Source organism: Ptychodera flava, chromosome 19 (genome assembly GCF_041260155.1).
Source record: "Ptychodera flava strain L36383 chromosome 19, AS_Pfla_20210202, whole genome shotgun sequence".
NCBI lineage: Eukaryota > Metazoa > Hemichordata > Enteropneusta > Ptychoderidae > Ptychodera > Ptychodera flava.
In genome coordinates this window covers 28,383,131-28,408,418 of record NC_091946.1, presented here as the reverse complement: position 1 = coordinate 28,408,418, position 25,288 = coordinate 28,383,131, and the positions used below count along the sequence as shown (strand labels likewise).

General features: G+C 38.8%; 1 protein-coding gene across 2 annotated transcripts in view; it reads left to right on the top strand.

Annotated features, from left to right (window-relative positions):
- The window catches only part of LOC139119159 (beta-galactoside alpha-2,6-sialyltransferase 1-like), a 38,607-nt gene that overhangs the window by 7,925 nt on the left and 5,394 nt on the right, over positions 1-25,288 (top strand). The window contains exons 1-4 of one of the 2 annotated variants that reach the window (XM_070682823.1): positions 1,265-1,482; positions 20,575-21,791; positions 23,425-23,624; positions 24,433-24,610. In XM_070682823.1, coding sequence (XP_070538924.1) covers positions 20,954-21,791; positions 23,425-23,624; positions 24,433-24,610 — 1,216 coding nt within the window. In that variant the 5' untranslated portion in view covers positions 1,265-1,482; positions 20,575-20,953. Of the gene's footprint in view, positions 1-1,264; positions 1,483-20,574; positions 21,792-23,424; positions 23,625-24,432; positions 24,611-25,288 lie in introns of those variants that run through there. The other variant, XM_070682824.1, reaches the window with a different exon arrangement.

Sequence of the window (25,288 nt, the reverse complement as noted above, 5' to 3'; positions counted from 1 at the left end):
TCTCGGGAGTTGCCCACCTTCGGCTGCGCAAACATTTTCAAAATACAATAGGAAGTCCGATGTCTACAATGTTGCATTGTTGACTGTTATTACTGAAACAGATATCATGCAAAAATATAATAAAAACATGTCAGTGTCCTATGTCATTTTCAAACAGTCTTACTTGGTGCAAAACAAATCGGAACACCTCCGAGATTGCACCATTGTGCACTTCAATTTCTCAAATTTTTCGAGGGGGACACCCCTCTCGCGCTCTCCCCTGGGGTGTCCAAAGTAATTTTCCAATAGTTTTGTCCACTGCAAGCAAATTGAAAGCGCATCTCAGATTGCGCCAGATTGAACCATTGCACACCTCAATTTCTCATTTTTTTTCATGCGAGACGGGGATACCCCTCTCTCGCGCTCTTTTTATTCAACCTTTTGTGTTATCTTTGTCGCGGGGAGGGGGTCACCCTGTTTTCGAAAGTTGGAATGGGATGGTTAGTCACTTTTTGACCACAGGTCGAAGAAACAAACCGGTCCCTTATTCACTATATGTTGTAGTGAACTCACAGTGAGAAGTGTCTGAAAGTATATGAAGCGTGGCACGACACCATGTATAGGCCTATTGCATTTTCAAGGTAACGCGTCCTTCAGACTTGTTTATGCACGCGATGATCTACCTAGCAACAAGTTAACAAAAGGTCATTACGAACACAATATTTAATTAGCTGAAATAAATAGAAATGCATATGTGTATATAGTGGGGGATGAGGTCACTGCACTCTGTCACGAGAGGACTTTGCTGTGCATTTTTCAGGCTTTTTCGTTTATCAGGGTGCTCTTATAGAAAGCATTCGAAAAAACCAAAGCATTGGTCGATAACAAAACATTTACGAAAACCTTCACATACAGCAGAATAAAGGTGAAAATTCCCTAAATTTGCCAAGCAAATCCCTAGAAACGGGTCATATTTTTGGAATATATATGGGTAGATGTTTTCAACTTTGGCGGCACACTCTTGAACGAACATATCGTGAGTACCCCCTCACCCGGGTGTATTTCCCAGATGTTTAACGAGAGGGAGTATCCGATCTTTCGTCATTTCCCTGATGATAGCAATTATTGTAATGAAACCAGTTGGAATGAAATATTACATTGTCTCGTGTCTGCTTTACATCAGTGAACATGATTTGAATGACAATAACATGTAAAATACCGTATGTTACACGCTCGTCACAAAACATGACCTTAACTTGCGTTTCCATGCAACTGCGCGCGTGCGCACATGGCTTATATTCGATGATACAGCCTGCAGTTCGCCCCGCTCATTGTGTACCGAGCGCGAATGATAGGCTGCGGTGCAGTGTATCAGAATTGACTTGTAGAGGGCACTCACATGAAGCGTTATCACATTGGACTTTGTGTTTCGTCGACCCGGTACCATAACCTGTTTTCAGAAGATTCTACATCGTGGTGTGAGAATTTGCGCCTTGAACCTACGTAAGTGAACGAACCTTGAACATGACCTCCTCACAATTTACCGGTTACACTCAGGGTCTCATTTTGAGGCTAGATCGCTCCTATAAATTATTAGGCTAGACGTGTGATTATAGGGAGAGAGTGTACGTTGGGAGAGAGTTGCATTGGCTCAAATAATGATAGTGTCCTTGTAGTGTTTCTTATAACATCTACATTACGTTTGAAACAACAACAGCACAATATTTATGTTCGTTGAATTACATTGGTCAACAACAACAAAACAAACAGCAACACTAACAACCACATTTCTGGGTTTCCTGAGTGATTAAATCAGCCAACTGCATACACGCGGCAGCTGCGGCTGTTGCCGGCCATGTATATCTCGACACAGCGCTTGCTATGCATGTTAAAGTGTCTCTTGTAGTTCTATTTATATCTGCATATCTGCTCATCCACTTATTAATCGCACTGTGGTATATTATATACATACTATAGTGACCGTAGTGTCGGGCGAACACGTTGATGTCGAACCTAGAAACCTCCGTAAAGAGATTTTAAGTCTGATTGGCTGACTAGCAGGCTTGCTTGGCTTCGGTTTTGTCCGGCATTGCTACTCAGTGGAAACATGACTCTGCCGACGCAAGGCCGGTCGAAGTTCGTGCCAGGAAACAGTTTATGGGCAGCAAAGGCTTCTTGACGTCCTTACTGAGTTATAAGGAAACAGGAAGTCTATTTTTCACCATTGACGTCAGCCATAAAAACCAGCAGAGATATAGAGATGTCCTGAGGACCAGGTTATGTGTTTATTCGGCAAATACTCCAAGTGATGTACGCCTATAGGCTTGGAGACTGATACCATTCAAATCTCCATGGCCCAGAGGCTTAGGTGAAAGCAAGTGCGGTGTGCATGTTTTATCACGTATATCGCGGTCAGCTCGCGCCCCGAACAAAGGTTACGAGTAATTTGGTTACAGCCCGGCAAGTTCTCGTCATACTGCCGGCAAGTTCTCGTCATACTCGGAGTCAGTGCGTACGCAGTTCACTTCATTTCGCTGCACTGGAGAATGTATGAAGTGGGGGCTATGGGGCGTCGGAGAGGCAAGCCTGGAATGCTCGGCGTTAAAGGGTCCGTATGCACTGCCACGGACGTCAGAGCTAACTGACTAATCATCATGTGATGCCGTATGCGTTGTAGCTGCATAGAAATACTTAGTTTTTTTAATGCGATATTCAACCACCGGATTTAACGTGGGATTAGTAAATGTTATGGGGCCAAAAACTAACTAACGGATCCGGATATCCATAACTTTTTGTAGCAATAAAAACGTTATTCATAACTGTTTAAATTTCCAGGCATAACAACAACAACAACAACAACAACAACAACAACAACAATAATAATAATAATAATAATAATAATAATAATAATAATAACATAAAATATGTACGGTGCCGGTTTCCAGTAGGGAGTTTAATTTTGTTGAGAAAGCTGTTTCTTTGTTTTGTCTATCTCCGTTTCAAGCGGTGTTTTTTTAGGACAGGTGACGTCCCAACAAATGTTTGTGTAGGATGACTGTACCGTGTTGAGCTAGCAAAATCGAGCGGACTGGATTATGGGTGTTGTAGATATAGGCCCAGTGTTGTTGTTGTTGTTGTTGTTGTTGTTGTTGTTGTTAAGGGCGAGAAACAGTACATGTTATCGGAATTTCAAAGCTGTTTTACTGTGATACCCTAAACTGTATCAATATTAGTTTAAGGGACAGCAGAAACGTCACCGGGGTTTCAAAACCATTCACCAATTTTCCCCAACCTGTAGCAAATACACCTACATCACAGTTGTCACAGTCGCAAACCATAGGGACCTGTACCAAAATCAGGATATTCATGTGTTTATATTTGTTATATATCCAAAGAAGAACTGTCTCTCTGTAATCAAACCTTTAATTTGACCCGATCACTTGACCACACACAGCTGTTTGTCCGTCGTAGTGAGTTACCATGTTGAACTTGTCAGGGGGATGCAATAAGTAGGTCAACATTTCACATCTGTAGTATATCGGCGATATGTTGAACGACAGACCATAACCAGTCCCCTGATTAGGTCAGCACGGTAGCTCATCATGCAGTGTTTACAGACCAACAGCAATGTGTGGTAAGAAGTGACCAGAGGCTGCAGTTAAGTTGTCAAGCACGGTCCCTCCACAGAGTGTCAAGAAAGGGAAGTGAGACCGTTTATACTAGAGGAAATTCAGTTCATTATCGGAAATATCACAGATATCATCAAAAAATTGTGTGGAATTCGTGCTTCACTCCGTGTCGCAGCCTTCGTAGATTTGCTTCACTACTAAGCTATGGCCCAGCTGTTACTCGCATAAATTATGTAATGAGGCCGAGGGGGAATGTCCAACTTCAAAAATCACTGCGAGCCGTGCATGCCTGTGAAAATCGTCGATTTTCCTAGATGACCAGAATTCAGGTCTTGCCCAATCATATTTGAAAAATGCACACTGTATTTGTATCGATTCAACAGGACAACGTACAAAACACATCCCCGCCGTAAATGTGATTTTATAATCAATAATCGTGTTTCACAAATATTGATTTCGTCACGGATTTGCTATGGCGTTTCTCAAAAGACCATACACGCACAAACGAGCTTTAAAGTGGACGCGTGTCCGAGGCCGTTAATCAGATTTCATAGCATCCTCAATTTGGATGCCGTCGCGTCATTCAACTGTTCTATGTTGCAATACACAGAACACAGAAGGTATGTCAAAGACCTTTTTATCCCATTTATTTTACTTTCAAGCAAAAATAGTTTAATGTAAATGTACATATCGTAGGATGTGTGTACTATTTATAGCAACGGACAGGAATTTCATTGGTACTTAACGTCAAGAATTAATAATAAATTGGTTTTGTCTGTGAATTCGACCGCTTCCACACAAACTAGCAAAATACTATATGAACGGTGGCTTTAAAATGATATCGTCCGGTCCGCATTGTTTTGGCTTGGTTGGCATATTTACCTAAACATGTTTTTAGGGTTCCTCCCCCTACAATACGTATACCGTTTGACAAAGGAGATGGTCAACATGGGCTAATGATCATGGGTTATGTTGGTGCTGAAAGCAAGTGTTACTGTGATAGCGTTCACGCATGCTCTAATTATGACCTTCATGTTTCATAGCCATGAATTGAATATTCATGTTACTAAATGATTATTTGGAAATTTGAAAAACAGTGAAAATTCTCAAATTTATAATGGCACATATTGTCGTAAATGAATTAAATGCCCATTAGATGAAATAGATTTAAATAACGATCTGGTATTATTATTGCGTCAGCTTGCAAAGAGATACATGTGTACCATATTAGTCTTTGAGTGCCACGGGGAATAATTTCAGATTATTGCTCCAGCTACAGTCCTGCCAAAACTGAGAACTATGATATCATATTATCATGAGAATATCATTATCAGACATTTTGTTTGATAAAACTTTAAAATTATATTTAGTGTGTAGACACGGCACAGCAATCAAATAAAACACCATTTATGTATCATCTTAGTGTGTACTTACATACCATACACTGGAAAAAAACAAACTAAAATAAAATAAATATCGATTGATAGATGTGAAAATTGTGAGTAAAATAATGTTTTGCGCACACTGAAAAATTATTTAAATTTCTTGTAATTTCGTTTGAGACACACGGCTTTGATGGAATGCTCTTAAAACATCCAGTAACCTTGGAAATGAGTGATCAATGCTACTTAAGACCTTTCCAGCCTCATTCAATGTCGATATTAATATCATGGTCGTGTCCATGGCACTGTGTAGATGCCGTCCCTCGAGGTTATCTTACTCGAAGTAGTGAACACAATGTGAGTGAAGTCACTTTTAAGGGACGAAGTCAGTTTCTTTGGATGTTTTTACTATTAAGAAAACTTGGGATACTGGCATGAAGTCAGTCAGGCTACAAAATGATGACGGTTCATGACAAATTGTCCCTTTGCTGAATGCAAATAGATGATTTTGTTTTTGACTTGGAGACAAAATGTATTTTCCTTTTCCGACTTGCTTTCCTGTGACAAGTGAACATTGTCACAATGTAACGGTAAGTGGCACTCCCCCCACGCAACCAGCCAGGGAGTGGCAGGGCTACGGAACCGCAGCAATCCTTTTATAACTATATGAAAGGTACCGCCAATTCAGATTTTATTATAAAAGATTACATGAGGTCCAGGCTTTTGTAACAGTGGGTGTTCAGCTCTTCATTGTCAGAATTGTGCTTGGAACTTAGACTTTTCAGTTCACTGTCGGTAAACTGTTTCACTAAATGTTCAGTCTTGTCTGGCTGCTAGTATATAGAGTTTAAGTTGTGTACATTTGACAGCGACTCAGCGTGTTTCTAGAAGTCAAACAACACAAAGCACTTTACATGTCAAACAAAATTCATTAAAAACAACGAAAATGAGCGACTTCGTCCCTTTAAATACTGCGGAGCCTGGCAATGTGTGATCAATATTCTTTGAGACCACCTCCAATGTACGTAGTAATAGCCAATTCTAAGTATGTTGTGACCGTTACCGATGAGTAAACAAGACCAAAGGCGAATTTGGGGCCTGATTGTCAAATTCAATTTCCAATTGTAAGATATGTAAATAACAATAATGATAATAAAAGTGATCCAGTTAATCTAAACGCGGCGGTCATGAAGTTGGCGTGATGGGTATACATGGGTAATGATATCCTATGTATAGTAGAGAGTTTATTAGTCCCACAGGATTGAATGGACCGCCGCCGTCAAAGGTGAAGGTCAAAGAGGTTAAGTACAATCCGGTATTTTTAGCCACACCTCAGTTGCATGTCTGAGTAGGATGCTTCTGGCGAGTCAACGCTGTTCTCCCACTTACAACCCTGCATGGTTCAAAGTCTTCTCGGCCTAAAGTCAACTCAACCGAAGTCAAATCTCACAATACCAATATCACAATATCAGTACCAAAAAGGTAATTTTAATGGGCTTCCGGCTCCTGTTTCCAGTTGTTCGCTATGTGAGAAACTTAAGGAGCGTTCAGTTATTTAGTGTATTGAAGCAACACGTTTTTATGAGATTAATGTTATTAGCGACGCACAAACTTGTGTTCCATGCAGAAAGTGTCTTGGGGAACTGAAATCAGCTGCACTGATTTTCATAAGCCTAAAGAGACTCTGTGATAAGGAGAAAAATATACACCAGGATATTCATATGTGATGTGCATAGGATAGTCTGTAAGTTACAATGACACCAGTTTTGTCCTTTTATGGTGTCGATATTACAAATACAGTTATAAGTTGTCTAAATAAGACTTGTACATGGACCAGTGCAGGTAGCGCGGTCTCAATCTTGAACACGGCGTACCGATCGTAAATTGTAATTTACAACCCTTGGTATACTATAGATGTGCTTTTGCCTTCGTACAAACATAATTCCTGTCTGCATCAAGTGGGGTTAATGAACAGTTTAGTGGCCACAGGTGATAGCCAAACCCTAGCATGTCCCGGTGTCGTACTGCCCAGTTCCAATGAATGGAAGTGGTATTTGTTTCCATATCTGGAACACAGGGTGCCAAATATTAGCTCTCGTTAACAACCCTTGGCAGGGTCTGTTTAGCCCATATAGAAGCAGAATTTCTGACAGCATGTGAAGTAGGCTTAATCAACAGGAGTATTTGTAAATTGTGAATTAATTTTCCTTCTTAAGTGCACTGACTGGGCCAAACTTATTGAGAAACCGAATATCGTGTATCATGTGTTGGCTGTGATAGAATGTGTTGTACATTTTGTATACAGTTTTGGGCCTTGACAGAATTAATAAGGGAGGGGATATACTTTCCAAAAGCTTGATGCATGAAAAATACTTTTCCTGACTAACCCTCCCCTCATCCTGCAAAATGGTAGAAAACAAGTGACCTTCCCTTATGTCAATATTTCGAGGCCAAATCCCCAGCCAACTTGTACAGACCGTAGCTGACATGTTTGTGTAACTTGCCTGTCAACATATTTTGCTTCGGCAGGTTTTTTAACTTGCAGGTTCGTACAAGTATTGTTTCATGTTATAGATATTAAAAATTTAAATGAAATGTGCGATATTAGCATTTTTGGAATAGTGAATTGTTATTTAGAGTACCGTACTGCCCTAACATGTATATGCCTAAAAAGATGTTCAAACCTTACCTCCAAAAATTATCCAAGTTCTGTTAAAAATACTGACCAGTCTGATCGTGAGTTTCTTAATATAATCACTGTTCATATTAATAGCTGGAGATTGTGCTAAAACATTAAGCCCAGTGTCATTGACATTATTTTTGAAATTTGTTTAAATATAATCCTTTTATTTTCCTTTGTTTTCTATCTCATTACATTATTGACGAATGGTTAAAACCAAAACGACTGTTTTATTGCTCTCTCGTGTTTTTAATCCCATGTGTATCCCAATTTTCTGGTTTTTATCATGCAGTTGCTGTCTGTATGTATACGTATGTATGTATGCATGCATGCATGCATGCATGCATATATGTATGTATGTATGTATGTATGTATGTATGTATGTATGTATGTTTTATAGCTTGAGAGTGTCAATAAAAATTCTTGTTCTACTCACAAAAGCGTGTCAAAACGTGCTATTTAGTATGTTCTCATAGCGCCTAGACGTGCAAAATGCAATACTTTTGAATTCTAGTCTTGATCAGAATCCACTTGTCAGCAATAACTAGGTTAACTGCAGTCAACACATTTATTGGCTGAGTTGACGAGCTGAATTATGTGTATCTCGACAAGCTGATAGGAGTAAAACAAGAAACTGTAATGGTAAATTTCTGAAAACAAAAATAGCGAAAAAGGTCATCACCAGTTAGCGAGCCTTCATAATTTCCGTTACCGCCCAGCCTTCACACATACTGTATTTTTAGCTCCCATAGCCATATGTATATATGGCAATGGAAGCTATTCTTATAGGCTAGGGAAATGTCTGTATGTATGTATGTCTGTATGTCTGTATGTCTGTGTGTCTGTATGTCTATATGTCTGTATGTCTGTATGTCTGTCCGTCAACATCAAAAACTCCAAATCCGCTGTACATTTCATCTTGATATTTGGTGTGTACATGGATGATGGGCTGTAGATGAGATTTTGTTCAAATGAAGTTGTCATTGCCAAAAATATGCAAATTAAGTGAAAAAATGTAAAAACAGTCAAAATTGAAAAAACTCAATAACCACTGAGCAGACTACATGAAAAATTGGCATGTAAGTACTTTGGGCTGACATGAAATGATTGTGCACATCTTGGGTCAGTATCTTGGACTTGCTATTTTTCATGAATTTTTTTGTAATTTTCTCCCATTTTTGGTCAAAATTCTTCTTCTCTGAAACCACAAGTCCGATTGATTTGAAACTTGGTATGGAAGTGCATAGGAATGACCTTTCCCAAATTTGGGCAAATCGTGGTGAAATTTGCATATTTTTAGTTTACACGTCCATAGACTCCCATGTATTAGGCAGATCTCCATAGACTACCATGTATAAGGCCACGAAAAATAAAAATTTAGTTTCTCATCGTATTCATATTGCAAAAAGGATGCAGTGACACAATTTTTAGTCCCCATGGATGAAGTCCAGTGGGCTTATAAATTGGGTCATGTCCGTCTGTTCGTCCATCCGTGAGTCCATCCGTTCACGCAGACATCTCGGATATTTTGACAAAATGTCATGTGACCTTGATGACCTTTGATCTCAAATATACATATTTGTCCATAACTCAGTAACCACGAGTGCTACCACCCTTCATATATGGTATGATGGGACACCTTTATGATGCCACATATTGTACCTCATTAATTATGCACATATCTAATTTTGAGCGAGCCAATAGAGCTAGAGGTCTGATTTTTGGTATATAGGGATAACTTAGCAAAACAATTTTTTTGACAAAATGTCATGTGACCTCGGTGACCTTTGACCTCAGATATACATATTTGTCCATAAGTCAGTAACCACAAGTGCTACACCCTTCATGTATGGTATGATGGGACACCTTATGACGCCACATATTGTACTTCATTTATTATGCGCATATCTAATTTTGAGCGAGCCAAGAGAGCTAGAGGTCTGATTTTTGGTATATAGGGATAACTTAGCAATACAATTTTTTTGACAAAATGTCACGTGACCTCGGTGACCTTTGACCTCAAATATACATGTTTGTCCATAACTCAGTAACCACAAGTGCTACAGCCTTCATGTATGGTATGATGGGACACCTTATGACGCCACATATTGTACCTCATTAATTATGCGCATATCTAATTTTGAGCGAGCCAATAGAGCTAGAGGTCTGATTTTTGGTATATAGGGATAACTTAGCAATACAATTTTTTTGACAAAATGTCACGTGACCTCGGTGACCTTTGACCTCAAATATACATATTTGTCCATAACTCAGTAACCACAAGTGCTACAGCCTTCATGTATGGTATGATGGGACACCTTATGACGCCACATATTGTACTTCATTTATTATGCGCATATCTAATTTTGAGCGAGCCAACAGAGCTAGCGGTCTGATTTTTGGTATATAGGGATAACTTAGCAATACAATTTTTTTGACAAAATGTCACATGACCTTGGTGACCTTTGACCTCAGATATACATGTTTGTCCATAAGTCAGTAACCACAAGTGCTACACCCTTCATGTATGGTATGATGGGACACCTTATGACGCCACATATTGTACTTCATTTATTATGCGCATATCTAATTTTGAGTGAGCCAAGAGAGCTAGAGGTCTGATTTTTGGTATATAGGGATAACTTAGCAATACAATTTTTTTGACAAAATGTCACGTGACCTCGGTGACCTTTGACCTCAAATATACATATTTGTCCATAACTCAGTAACCACAAGTGCTACACCCTTCATATTTGGTATGATTGGACACCGTATGACACCACATACTGTACCTCAACAATTATGCACATATCTCATTCTGAGCAAGCCAATAGAGCTGGATGTCTGATTTTTGGTATATAGGGATAACTATAGGAGAGAAATTTTTTGACCAAATGTCATGTGACCTCGATGACCTTTTACCTAAAATATATGTTTATGTCAATAAATAAGTAACCACAGGTGCTATGTCCTTTGTATTTAGTAGGATTGGAGACCTTATGACAACACACGCTTTACCTCATTAATTATGTACACATCTAATTCTGGGCAAGCGAATAGAGCTAGAGATCTGATTTTTGGCATATAGGGATAAATTAGCAATATAATTTTTTTTTCAAAATGTCATGTGACCTCGATGACCTTTGACCTTGATTATACATATATATGCATATCTCAGTAACCACAAGTTCTATACCCTCCAATTTTGATAGGATATTAGACCTTAAGATGTCACATCTTGTACGTCATTTATAATGCGCATATGTATTTCTTGGCTGGCCAATACTGCTAGAGGTCTGATCTTTTTTCCCGATTTAGAACCATAACTTAGACATGCCTCATGTGTTTCAAATTGGGAACAACGACATAGACCTATGTGTCCATAGATCTCAACATATACACTCCAGTGATACTCCTTAATGACCACATTTTCCTGCCCCATCAAGACTAATACTCCTATTACAAGTGGGGACTATGTCATTGTAAATGACTTGTTGAGTTAATGGTTGTATCACAGTATTCGATATATCTAATTCTGTATTTTTTCTATTTTATATTCTGAATAAATACATTAAACATATTTCACTGTCTCCAGTACATTACATTTAAGTATTTTCACTTCATGCACTTTATCCCTGTCACACATGTTCAAATATCTGACCAGAGAACAAACACTAAATAGTCCAGGATGGGAGCTACAGTGTCATTGACGCTATTTTTTAGCTGTGCTATCTTTGTCGCAGAGCTTATATAATAGGTCGATGTGTGGCGTCATCTGGCGTCCGTTAACGTAATACAATCCAAGCTTCTTCTTCGAAAGAGCAAGTCCGATTCCTTAATTATTTGGAGTACAGGTCCCCCGGGATGACCTTTATAAGATTTTTCAAATTGTGATGAAATATGCAAATTTGTATTTTTGAGGCTAATTTTGCTATTTTCGGGCAAAAATCTTCTTCTCATTAACGTCCGGTCAGACAGCTTTAATTTTTGGTATACAGGTCCCTTGGGATGACTTTACTGAGATTTGTTCAAATTGTGATGAAATATGCAAATTTGTATTTTTAAGGCAATTTTTGTCATTTACGGTCAAAAAATCTTCAAACATCTTCCACTTCAAAACTGCTGGTCAGACAGCCGTGATATTAGAGATATAGGTCCCTAGGGTGGACATTTTCCAGATTTGTCAAAATTGTGCAAACGTTTGCAAATTTGTATGTTTGAGGCGATTTGTGTCATTTTTGGTCAAAACTTTATCGACATAACTGCTCATTTCATAGGTTTGATATTTGGTATAAAGGTTAATAGGGATGATCAAAATATGATATATTCAAATCATGATGAAATCTACAATTTTGTATTTTGGGGGTAATTTTTGCCAGTTTTGGTCAAAAAAATGGTTTCTGCAAAACTACCCATCTTATTGCATTGATATTTGATATACATGTTCCAACGGATTAACTAAATGTAAAATAATGAAATTATGATGAAATCTGCAATTTTGTGTTTTTGAGGCAATTTGTGTCATTTTAGGGCCTGATCGTCAAATTAAATTTCCAATTCTAAAATATGAAAATAACAACAATTATAAAATTGACGCAGTTAGTCTAAAAGCGGCGGCAATGATACTGGTGTGATGGGCGTTCATAATGCTATCCTATAGGTTTGTTAAGTTGGCCCCAGGATGTTGAATGGACCGCCGCCGTCAAAGGTGAAGGTCGAAGAGGTTAAGACACTCCAGTATTTTTTAACCACGCCTGGCATGTCTGAGTAGGACATCCGGCAAGTCAACGCTGTTCTGCACAACATTGCAAACGCTTGTCACGTGACTATTATGCAAATAATGACTGTGTACAGTGCACGGTCGGATTTCTCAATGGCTTTCAGAAAATATTTTTTATTGGAGTTTGGGACTTCTATAACTGAGAAAAACATAAAAATCTAAAAGGGTCTATACGGTAATGGAAGTGGTATCTTGTGTCTCAATCTTGAACACAGTATGCCAATCAATAGCTCTCATTTACAACCCTTGGCAGGGTCTGTTTTGCAGAATTTTTGACTGCGTCAAGTAGGCTTAATCAACAGGTAAGTGGCCACAGGTGTATTTGTAACTTGTGACTCGATGTTCCTTCTTAACTGCACTGACTAGGCCAAACTTCTTTAGACATCGAATGTGTTCCCTATGATAGTATGTATGTTTTTCTAAACCTTGATGCAATAAACATATTTACCTCTCTCTGACTTACTCTTCCCTTCTCCTTCCTGCAAAATGATAGAAAACAAGTGACCCTCCGTTATGTCAATATTTCGAGGCCAAACCCCCGGCCAACTTGTGACAGACCGTAGCTGACATGTTTGTGTAACTTCCCTGTCACGAGACATTGCTTGGCAAGAACGAGGGACTGGGGTAAGCTGATGGACCTGTTGAGAAATCCGTTTGCCTTCGTCCTGACCATTGCATTTCAGTTTTGTGACTATGCTTGCTTAACAAATTATTTCTTTCGTCTAAAATATTCAAGTTGGTTCCAGGTAGTTTTGGGTACAGTTTTTCGCCGAGCCGGCATTTAGTCCAGTGTGATTTGGAGTGCGAAGTGTTGTTACTTATGGCGCTTAGTATGATGATAAGGTTTTAAACATCATGGAGTGTCTTAACCTCTTTGACCTTCACCTTTGACGGCGGCCGTCCATTCAACATCCTGGGGCCAACAAACCTCTCTAATAGACATAGGGTAGCATTACGAATGCAAACAGTATATACTCCGTCAAAATTACTCTGTGTTCCGAGATATTGTTTCTGTGGATGTACAGTCTGACTTCCAAGGCTCATACTTGACTCGTACCTCCTGCAAAACCTTGAGCGCTAAAGGTAACAACACTTCGCACTCCAAATCTCCCCGGACTAAATGCCGGCTCGGCGAAAAACTATACCCAAAACTATCTGGACCGGACGTGAATATTTTAGACGAAAGAAATAATTTTTTAAGCAAGCATAGCCACAAAACTGAAATAATAGCGTCAAAAACTACAAAAGTAAAGATATACAAGTATACTAGCGAAATATGAATTAGACTGAAGAAGACAAAGTCAAGATAGAATAACCACATTATATTGAAATAAGGGGAAAATGACTATTAAAATCGTGATAAAATAATTAAATGTAAATATGATGATAATGTTTTAAACAACATGATAAAAAGTTGACATACAAAGGGCAAATTGGAAATAATCGGTCAATAATAATAATAATAATAATAATAATAAAACAACAACAAAACCTGGCGGTAATATCACTCTAAACAAACCAACTCGATTTAAAACATCTTTTGATCGTGAAACCCACAGTGTGTACGCGTTTTATTCTTCGCGATAAAACTCAAGAGAGATATGTTTCAGTTTCTTCCATATTTGATTTTAGGTGCCATGGACTGGCTTAGTTTACAATAATCTTGTTGTTTCCAGCTGCTTACCGTCGCCCCTTCGGGACTCATAGCTGGCGAGAGGACGTCGTGATACAAAAACAGAGTTGTGGCTCTAAGTCTTCAAAATTAACACCTTTTTATTTCTCATACATCTGTACAGTAATATTATATATTTCCTGGTGTTGTCCCTTCTTCCTTCTCCCCTTTGCAACACACCTCCCATATACAATCTGTATACAGTGGTTATTTACGTACAGTTGAAATGTACTAAACTCATATCATCCTCTGTAATTACGTGTGGATATCTTGCCCGATTAGACCCTCTCACGCTCAGTGCTGCTCAATATCATTATCATTCTCTGGTTTTGTGTACGAGTTCTTGACTTGTTGGTCACAAGGTAAAAGTTATAGTGCCCATGACAAGTAGGTATTACGTAATAATAGCAAAGTTGACGTCCAAGTGAAGGACATCTGTAACATATACTTTTATAATTACAGCCACATCATAACATCTGGGTCATGAAAGTCTTTGCTCATCGCTCTTGCATGCATGCATGCATGCATGCATGCATGTATGCATGTATGTATGTATGTATGTATGTATGTATGTATGTATGTATGTATGTATGTATGTATGTTTTATAGCTTGAGAGTTTCAATAAAAATTCTTGTTCTACTCACAAAAGCGTGTCAGAACGTGCTATTTAGTATGTTCACATAGCGCCTAGACGTGCAAAATGCAATACTTTTGAATTCTAGTCTTGATCAGAATCCACTTGTAAGCAATAACAAGGTTAACTGCAGTCAACACATTTATTGGCTGAGTTGACGAGCTGAATTATGTGTATCTCAACAAGCTGTTGGGAGTTAAACAAGAAACTGTAGTGGGAAATTTCTGAAAACAAAAATAGCGAAAAACGTCATCACAAGTTAGCGAGCCTTTATTATTTTCGTTACCGCCCAGCTTTGAGACATACTGTTTTTTTAGCTCTGCTATCTTTGTCGCGGAGCTTGTATGATAGGGCTCGACATAAGCGCTAGCCCACTAGCCCGAGGCTAGTAAATTTTCAAGAGGACTAGTAAAAATGTCTTCGGAGGTAGTCCTGCGGACTAGTGCAATTTTCAAGTTCCGTAGCTGTCCAGGAAGTTTTATCGCTACAAAACTAATGGGACGCCGGGCCACTCATTCGATAAGAATGAACCAAGCCTCGATCATTTATATAAAAATAAACTAACTTTTACCCAAACAAATTGGACAGTGAAACAGTGAAGCAAACTTTATTGATCACCAACTTAAAATGAAACAGTTTACCTGCTACGGAGAATCAAATTGTACTGTACATGCCAGTAACATGGCCCCGGGAAACATGGCTCAATGCAACGCTGAGCATCAAACGGAATTGTCTGCACGTCGTGTATTTTGGTTTGCTTGAAGCTCATCACTTCACCTAAAAACATGAGCAACCCCACAATTTCGTTCAAACACTGTATCCTTGCCTTTCAAAGAAGATTTTTCTCAAGATTTCTTCAGGGGCATTCCCAAAAACACCTCCGATAGTTCGTAGCCAGCTTGACCCTGCTTTAGAATGCCTCCACATGCTGACCTCCATATATAGTCAAGACCCCCTAGCTTAATTGAAGCTGATCTTAAAAAGAGCCATCTAGCTTGCCAAAACAGTGCTATGGCAAGTTGCTACTGCTTGTACAGGTGAGGGAATTCCTCACAGATAATAACTTGATGCTAGCAACTTATTGTTTTGCCATTTTAGTGGAAAAGTGTAAATTATTGGGGCAATAATAGTGAAGTGACCCTTAAAACAGTAGTGAATAAACAACGTATGAAATGGGTGTATCAAACTGTTGTATCCAATCACTTCTGGGAGTCATTGGTTATTTTTGTGCTAATCACATTTTGTAACCAGTAACTGGCAAAAACTCATAAAGACACAAGCACATGAAATGGTAAAATGCATCATTTTTACTATTAAAAACAAAATTTTTCACAAACCATTATTACAAATGAGAGGTCCTCCCCACAAGCTGGTCAATTTTAAAATGTGATATATGTCAAAAATATGAAGGCACTCCACAGGAACATTTGTGAATGGCTGTATGAATTTCAGTTCTGGAGAAACAAATCTGTCCCCAGCATGAACAAACATGTTCTTTGCAAATTAATGGCGCACTACCTGAGCTATGAAGGATTTTCCAACAAATTCATCCCTACCTCTGATTTATTCTTGATGGCAATAGGGAATAGGCTATTTCATGACCTCTCCTCCTACACAGGACATTTCATTCAGGTTATTTTTGTGGTTTATATATGATTTCAAAGTTAAACATTTTGCAGTAAGCAAATGTGCTAGTCTTGCATGAAAGTTAGTTATTGGTTTAAAAACCTTTGCGACAAAAAATATGAGAATGGTCATATATACACCTCTTTACAACATGAGAGCAACATTTGGCTTTGCTTGAGCAGGACTAGTAGATTTCATTTAGGACTACTAAAAATGAACTGCTACTAGTCCTTCGGGCTAGTGATGATTTGACCTTACGTCGAGCCTTGTATGATAGGTCGATGTTTGGCGTCATCCGGCGTCCATCAACTTATTACATTCCAAGCTTCTTCTTCGAAACAGCAAGTCTGATTCCTTTAATATTTGGAGTACAGGTCCCCAGGGATGACCTTAATAAGATTTTTCAAATTGTGATGAAATATGCAAATTTGTATTTTTGAGGCTAATTTTGCTATTTTTAGGCATAAAATCTTCTTCTCATTAACGTCCGGTCAGACAGCTATAATTTTCGGTATAACAGGTCCCTAGGGATGACCTTACTGAGATTTGTTCAAATTGTGATGAAATATGCAAATTTGTATCTTTAAAGCAATTTTTGGCATTCATGGTCAAAAAATCTTCAAAAATCTTCTGCTTCAAAACTGCTGGTCGGACATATTTCAGATTTGTTAAAATTGAGCAAAAATTTGCAAGTTTGTATGTTTGAAGCGATTTTTGTCATTTTTGGTCAAAAATTTATCGACATAACTGCTCATTTCATAGGTTTGATATTTGGTATAAAGGTTAACAGGGATGATTAAAATATGATATAATCATATCATGATGAAATCAACAATTTTGTATTTTAGGGCAACTTTTGCCAGTTTTGGTCAAAAAGTTTGTTCCTGGAAAGCTACTCATCTTATAGCATTGATATTTGATATACATGTCCCTACGGATTAACTAAATGTAAAATAATGAAATTATGATGAAATCTGCAATTTTGTGCTTTTGAGGCAATTTGTGTCATTTTGGTCAAAAAATTTGTTCCTCAACAACTACTGGCATGGTACCTTTGATATTTGGTGTTCAGGTTCCTAGGGATTATCTTAATGTGATATATTGACATTATGGTGAAATCTCCAATTTTGTATTTTTAGGGCAGTCTTCGCGATTTTTTTGTCAAAATATCTGTTTCTAAAAAACTACTCATCTGATAGCTTTGATATTTGGTAGACATGTTCTTAAGGATGATCTTAATGTGACATTGTGTATTTTTGCAGCTATTTTTGCCATTTTTGGTCAGGCCATCCTGAAATGAGCTATCAAAAATTTCTACCTTCATCAACACGTGTCACAAAAAAGTTATTCTGTACATAACACAGCAGGGTTTTATCGACCATAAGGTCGCATGTCTTTGTCTGTGGGTAAGCATACCGGTAGTCTATGTCTGCCCCCTCGTCCTGCTCTTCTGTTATATTTCGGGGTATTTACATATGAATGCCGCAAGTGAACATGTGCGACGGAACTACTTTGTTTTGTATCACCATCGGTAGAAGAAGGCGTAGACAGATGCGGGCTTTTAATAATCTTTTTAGCTGTTGGTTTGCTATTTTATGTGAGTAGGCGATCTAGATAAATGGAAAATCTGATCGGCGGCAAGACTTGAACAGCCCGAGTTACATGTTCTGACAATATTGATAGAAGACAGTGTCGTTCCGTGCACGAAGCACAGCTGCACTTAGGTTGAACTCGATGTACTCATACTGACTGTTTACTGATGAAGGAGGATCCGTCGCTTGGTTCGTTAACCCATTAGCCTATGAATAGTATGACCACGACCCCTCTGTAACTAATATTAGTCTGGACGATCGGATTTGCATGCAGACATGAATGCATTGACATACGTGAAGCCATTATAAATCATCAAACACGAGTTAGTGTTAATCTATCAAGATGAGTTCACGAACCGAAATTCATCGTTTGTTTACGCATGGATTAAGCTTAGGGATGGACCATTAGACCTTGGGAGGGGGGTGGTCACAATGCAATTGTGAATTTTTTTTATTATTGTAAATTTCTGAATTTTTTTTCCAATTGAGATAAGCTGTGCAAATTTTTTTTCAGAGTAAATTTTCAGATTTATAATTTTTTTAGTTCGTCGCTGTCTGAAGATAAAGAGGGCAAAGATGGGGTGCAAAGCACCACGAGCGGCCGTACAAGCGGTCACGGGGGGGGGGAGGTCAGGAGGGGGTGTCCCCCTCCTGCTGTTGGAGCTTTTGAAAAATAGAGATTAAAATGGTGTTATTTGGTGGCACTTGGGGGGCATTTTTTTCACATTACACATATTCCTCTGAAACATGGTCTTCTTGCTCCTCAGTAGCTTCCTATAGTTTTGACAATTGACTATTTTAGTTTCCTGGCTTCCCTTTCTACTGCTTGGTGAAATGCCTACATTCACCCCACCAAACATCATGCATATCTCATGATTTACAATTGATCTTGACAAGCTAAGAAGCTGTTTGCAAAATACAGTGAAATTTGCATATTTGTGTTTTTAGAGCAATTGTTGCCCTTTTTTGATCAAAACATCTATTTCTCTGTAGCAGCACGTCCAAATTGATTGGATGTGTATAGATGTGGTGAAATTTCAATATTTGTCTTTTTAGGGCAATTTATGCCATTCATGGTCAAAAATCTGTATTCTCTGAAAGGGCTTGTCCAATTTCTTTGAAATTTGCTACATAAGTCCCTTAAGATTTGTTTAAATCATGCTCTTTTTTGTGGTGGAAAAATTCTTCAGATAATTGTCATTCAGCATTTGCTACACACAAACAATTATTCATGCAGATTTATTCAGTATTTGCTATCGAGAAACTTTCAAAGTTCAACCCTTTTTGTGTGTTTTGTGTTGGGATTTGTTGGATAGATGGCATTCTACGTAGTGTATTGTTGAATGCTAAAAAATGTGTTGCTGTTGTTTTTTGAGGCTGTTTTTTGAGAAAAAAGAATTGAAAATGCCCTTTTAAAAAAATAATACATAATGACTTGATATGTTGTTTTGTCATTATTGACATGTTTCTACTTGTTCACCCATTCTTGTATCCATCATTGCAATAAAATGCTGAGAAAAAAATGAACCTGATGTGGCCTGCATGTGTTTACCATGATCTTAAAAGGCAAATACAACTTTCTGTCTTGACAACGATACCATAGTTTCAATGTTTTACCTAGTGTACCTGCTTGGTTTGTACGCAGGAAACAAGTAGAAAACAGGCTCTATAATTTTATAATTTTCAAGTGATCAGAATACAAAAGTCCTGAAAAGATAAGATAATCACAACTTCCAGTATAAGGGATACAGTCACTCTAAATATATAAATTAAAATTGAAAATGTGCCAGGAGGATGTACTAAAAAATACAGAAAGTTGCTTCCTGTCGGTAAAATCTAAAAAAAAATCAAGATTTTAAAGACTTTTGCAAATTTTTTTTACGCATTTGTCTTCTTGTTTTTTTATTTTGCAAACTAGTTTGAAGACTTTTTTTTCCTAACTTTCTACTCTGAATTTTGTTTTTCTGTTTTTGACCACCCCTCCCAAGATCTAATGGTCCGTCCCTTAGACAGTGTTTACGGTTAAAGTAAAGTAAAGTAAAGTAAAGTAAAGTAAAGTAGAGTAAAGTTAAGTCCCGGACACAAGTAGACTTGCTCGAATGCACAGAATTTGAGTGGGACTTTGATACGACTTAACTTTAGCCTCATATATATATTAGCCTCTACATGTATATGTTCCTCTTTAGCTAATAGAGAAAGCACTAACACTTTCGCTTTCTTTCTCGCTCATTGTATGGAATTAGGTAGTTTTACTTCAAAGGTCATTACGGGGTCAGTAACTGTAGCGCAGTGCCCTAATCGGTGTCCTCTTCTGTTTTAAACGCTGCATAATGACGCATGACGTGGCAACTCCGGTATTCAGTGTGTGTGCCACGGTGGCAAACTACGATCCAGTGCAACAGTAGTATCCAACAACACCAGACGAGAGATAATTCATAAGCCCTCTTTCTGCCAAAGGCAATAAATAGCACATGTGAACATATTTGTCTCCAGCCTGCCATTATTGGCCACGTATTTGGGGTCAGCGGATGTCTCCGGAACTACTCTGTTCCTGCATGTATGTAAAGTTAACCCAGTTCATCTCATTTTTTTGTTTCAGATGTGACAGTCAAGATGCCTGGGCTCAGCGAAGGAAACTTGGTAGTCTTCAGTTTGAATCTTGGTGGCATCAGGCCTCAAGCTTATCACATCAAACAGTTAACGAGATCTAGCGCAGTGCCAGCGTGAAGACTGGGGTCTGAACCGGCGATCTAACATATCCAAAATACCGTTCTCCTGTATATATAGGCCAGTTTCGTATATGATTTAAAGGGTCTAGTTTTAGCAATCAAGACACCCTATGATGAATTTTTTATCAAAGGAAGGTGCACTCGTCAAACAACTATGCGAAGGGAAGTTCCACGTGGCCGGTCACTGTGTCCCATTAAGTTTCTGACCGTTCCTGTTCGTTTCTGTTGAGGTTTAAGTTTACAGTTACGATGGCCGTAAGACGGCTCAAGATCAGCGTCTTGGTGTTGTGTGGCGTAACACTTTTGACTTGTGTCATCATGACTCAACGGATGGGCCAGTATCCGATCCAACGTCGAGAAGGTACTCCGTCGACGACGACAGAACCTGATGGCGTTTTCACCTACGACCTACGTTCGAACTTGTCAATTCTTGAAATCGAGGCTGCCGTCAGGTCTGGCCACCTTCCACTTAAAAAGGCATTGCCTTTAATAGACGGCATCAGGGACCTTTTGTCGCGCTTGGAAAAATACATCGAGTCGAATAATACTGTTCGCGGTGATAGCGCGATGTGCTCGCCCGTCAATGTGTCGTCTGGCGGCACTGTTTCGTCGGCGTGCTCTGAAATTGTCCCGTCCATGATAAACAGGACAGTTCTGTCGAACAAGACCACAGTTGAACTGTTCAGCAACAGTCTCACTTTAGTTCCGAACAGCAGTTCTGTGATGGAAATCTCAAAGATCAGAATTACGCTACCGGACCCAAAGAACCCAACCGTCAAAAAAATATTCCAATCGTATGACAAGAGGTTTAATAATCGTTTGATGACGAAAGTTAACCCAGAAGGAATCCGGTACAGTGGTCCAAACATAAAATTCAGAGGGTCTCCGACCATGACCGATGTCATGTGCAGGATGAAAAAAGCAAATGTTGTGAAAACCCTAACAAGGACGACGTCGCCGTTTGATGAAGTCAACATTTCCGATAATTTTCCAAACAAAACATATACTGAAATGTACAACTTCAGTAGATGTGCTGTGGTCGGGAGTTCTTTTCATCTCAATCAGAGCAGACTCGGTGAAGCCATAGGTAAGCAATACATGACCAACTGGGTTGTCTGTTCAACCAAATGTTATAGTGGGCAATAATATTTTTATTACGTGCTTCTCTCACATAATTTCCACGCAAAAGTTTTGAAATAAGATGCAAATGACAACAGGATGGTTGATTTCCATAAAACAGACGAAAATCATACTAAAACGGAATGATACTCATCGATCGACACATGAATTCATTGCAAGTATTGTTTTATACGATGTTTCACGCTTATTTTATAAAAACCGGCTTTCTATGTAAAACATGTAATTTAACAATATTTCAATCCCGAAGTTTTCAAGTTATAAATTGTTCCGGGTCACTCTCAAGTCAAATGATGACTGTGCGACTTGCTACGTCATCAACTGAACAATTTATCATTAGCCCTCATGGGCCGCGCGACGTGCCATATAATTATGTAGCATGTAAGGCCAAAAAAAAAAAATGATTTGTTTCTGGTCAGCGCGCGCATCACTTCAAAGTGTGCGCGTCAACTCTTTTTTTCCCTGTTTTTCATTTGCCCCTATGGAAAAAAAGGGGAAACTGTATCAAATTCCACCCAAAATAAAAAAAAAATGAAAAAAAAAATCGCGTCACCGCATCATTTTTGCCACATGTCAATGACCAGAAACAAACCTATTATTTTTTTTTGGCCTAATAAAAGGCGTACATGTTCAGGAAATTCAATTGTATGGTTAGAGTGAACGGATTGACAGCGATGTTTCGTGCAGTTTTGGTACGATTGATGACACTTGACCTATATGGAACGGCCCATTAGATCTTGAGGGGGTTGTCAAAACTTGACAAAAGCAAACCTGCAAAGCAAAAATCAAATGTTGGCTTATGGTGTCCACTAAAACTCGAGTGAGCCACTTCATAAATGCAGGTCCTATAAAATCCCAATCGTCTATAGTAAATTTTTGTCAGCCTATCATTTGACACATCACAGAAATTATTGCTACGCGTCGCTTAGAACCGGCATTTTAGAATGTGCTCGAAAATTTACTTGACATTATTACTTTCCAATTATCAGCGACTTCAGAAGCTTATCCGAGATTGGCAACGTCATGAAAACTTAGGCCCTGCATTGTTCATTAATTGTATACAAAGTCCTGCATCAGAAGGTATCATCAGATCAAGCTCACATTCAATAAAGCACAATTGATAAACAGTTTATGTGAGCCCTGTTTTTTGTCATGACAGCTGCCACCCTCAGTCAAGCTGGAAGTCAATGATAATTATGACTATTTCAGGTAAACTTTCCTTTCATCTGACCGGCAAGCTGCGACATAATTTCTATACTATCTTAGGCGTAGAAAACCTTGTGTGTTTCCATTAACGTGCCTCAAGAAAAGGCCAAGGGTCGGTCGAGAACCTTTTTTTGTTTTAACGGGAAACAACCAATCAAAACATTGCAAAATCATGCGTGATTTCTAAGACGTTGGCCCTTGCCATTATGCAAGTAATTTTTTTTGGTGTACCCCATCTCTACCCTTTGATCACTTTTAAAAATCATTGATTTCGCACTTTATTGGCACTGATTCCTCAACCGTGTACACTCATTAACTCGTGACCACACAGACCCAGTTGTACATTCTAATCATCATTACTTATTCCGACTTCACAGATAATCATGACATAGTTTTGAGGTTCAACAACGCCCCCACAGTTGGCTTTGAAAAAGACGTCGGCAAGAAGACAACGTTCCGGGTGATAAACAGCGAGGCTTTTGGGAAGATGTGCGGTGAAGGGTCAAAGTTTTGTCCCACCATCAACGAAACGTTACTGATTTGGAGGACTGGCCCGTACAATGGCAATTTATACAGGGTAATGCTGTCAGCCTTGCTACAACCAACACCAAATCGGGGCGCTTTTTGGCCACGCCTTCCCGCGCTCTATGGTCACACTCTGCCATCCACCTGTCAGCTATGACAGTGCGCGCCTTGAAATTGAGCGCCTTGAAGTCTTCCTCAAACTTTCCGAAGAAAGTTTAACCATTCCTCTCTATATCAAGTACCAAATCATGGGTCACCGTGCAAAATTTTGTACCAGAACAACAAATGGCTTAACATATTTGCCGACACTTGACTTTCAATAATAACCGCGATCCCTCGTGTCAACTCATCAGGAGAAAAGTTTGAGAGTCGGAAAGGCTGTAACCTAGGCGCTTTGTACCCAATGATAGGCTGATCATTTATTTTAGGGCCTGTAGATAACTGAAACACATCGCATGACGCATGCCACCGTTACGCCCAAGAAACTATACATTAGCTTGATACTCGATCTCCGTACAACTTTCATCTTGAAATGTTTGTAAACCTATCAGTAACTCGAATGTCCGTCAACCTTGCCGCCAATTTGGCATGATAGAACACAGACGTTCTCACGACCTCGGAAGCCGGATTATTCGATTTCGCCTAGGTTGGAGCTTGACATCCTACTCGGGTTGTGGGTCAAAAACGATTTTTTTAAAGGAAAATTCAAAAGTTCATTTATTTCGTGACAATGTACTTCCTGTAAGCTTGCGAATAGTAAACATCGATATTTATCATAAATTTTTCTGAGCTCTTGTCTGTTACACATCGAGGTTTCACACGAGTCAAATTATTGATCAACACATCTTTGTTCATTGCAGTGGTATATCCATGCCAAAGGTCAAGCTCTGTTCTCGAAGTATCTCGCATGGAGGACGGCTTTCCCGAGTCAAGATATTTATCTCATACATCCTCAATCATTATGGTTGGAGTGGGACACATTAGCTTTCTTCAGCACCAAGCGAGTCAAACCTATCGTTCCTTCGTCGGGTTTCACCGGTAAGATAATGCACGTGATTAGTAGTTGTGTGCCAATTCCAACTTATGGCATTCCCTGAATATTCAAGTTGACTGAAAGATGTGCCACTGGAGGGCGCTGTACGAAGATGCTTGATAATGCAAAGTTCTAGTTCATGGATTGCGAATCCATTTCACTTTGAATGAACGTGCATGGTTTTATACCGTCGTCGGACTCAAATGTGCTTCCAGTCTATGTCAACCTAAAATTTCTTCTTGAATAGTGGTCAATTCGAAATTCGACTTTCAAAAACCTTAATACTTTGCTCAAAGGGCAATATAGCTTGTCTTAGGTTACAATGAACACAACTGTCACCAGTGAGGTAGTATGCACCTCGAAAGTAAACGACATTACTTTTGCTGAAACTTTCCTCATTTCAATTTCCAATTTTCTGTTACCAAATCAAGAATAAAAATCTGGGTCACCGTGCAAGGTTCGGTGCTAGAGAAACAGATTACCTGATATTTACAGATGTTTGAAATTCAATTTGGCCACCATCCCTGTGTTAAGGGGCAACATCAAAAGTTCAATATAATAAATCTAACTTAATTGCTTAAGTTTGGCCTCAGACCCCCCCACCCCCCTTCTAACTTAACTGACCTAAAATTGAAAAACATTGCGGACTCATACCCTGTACTAATTCTTTCAAACGACGTACC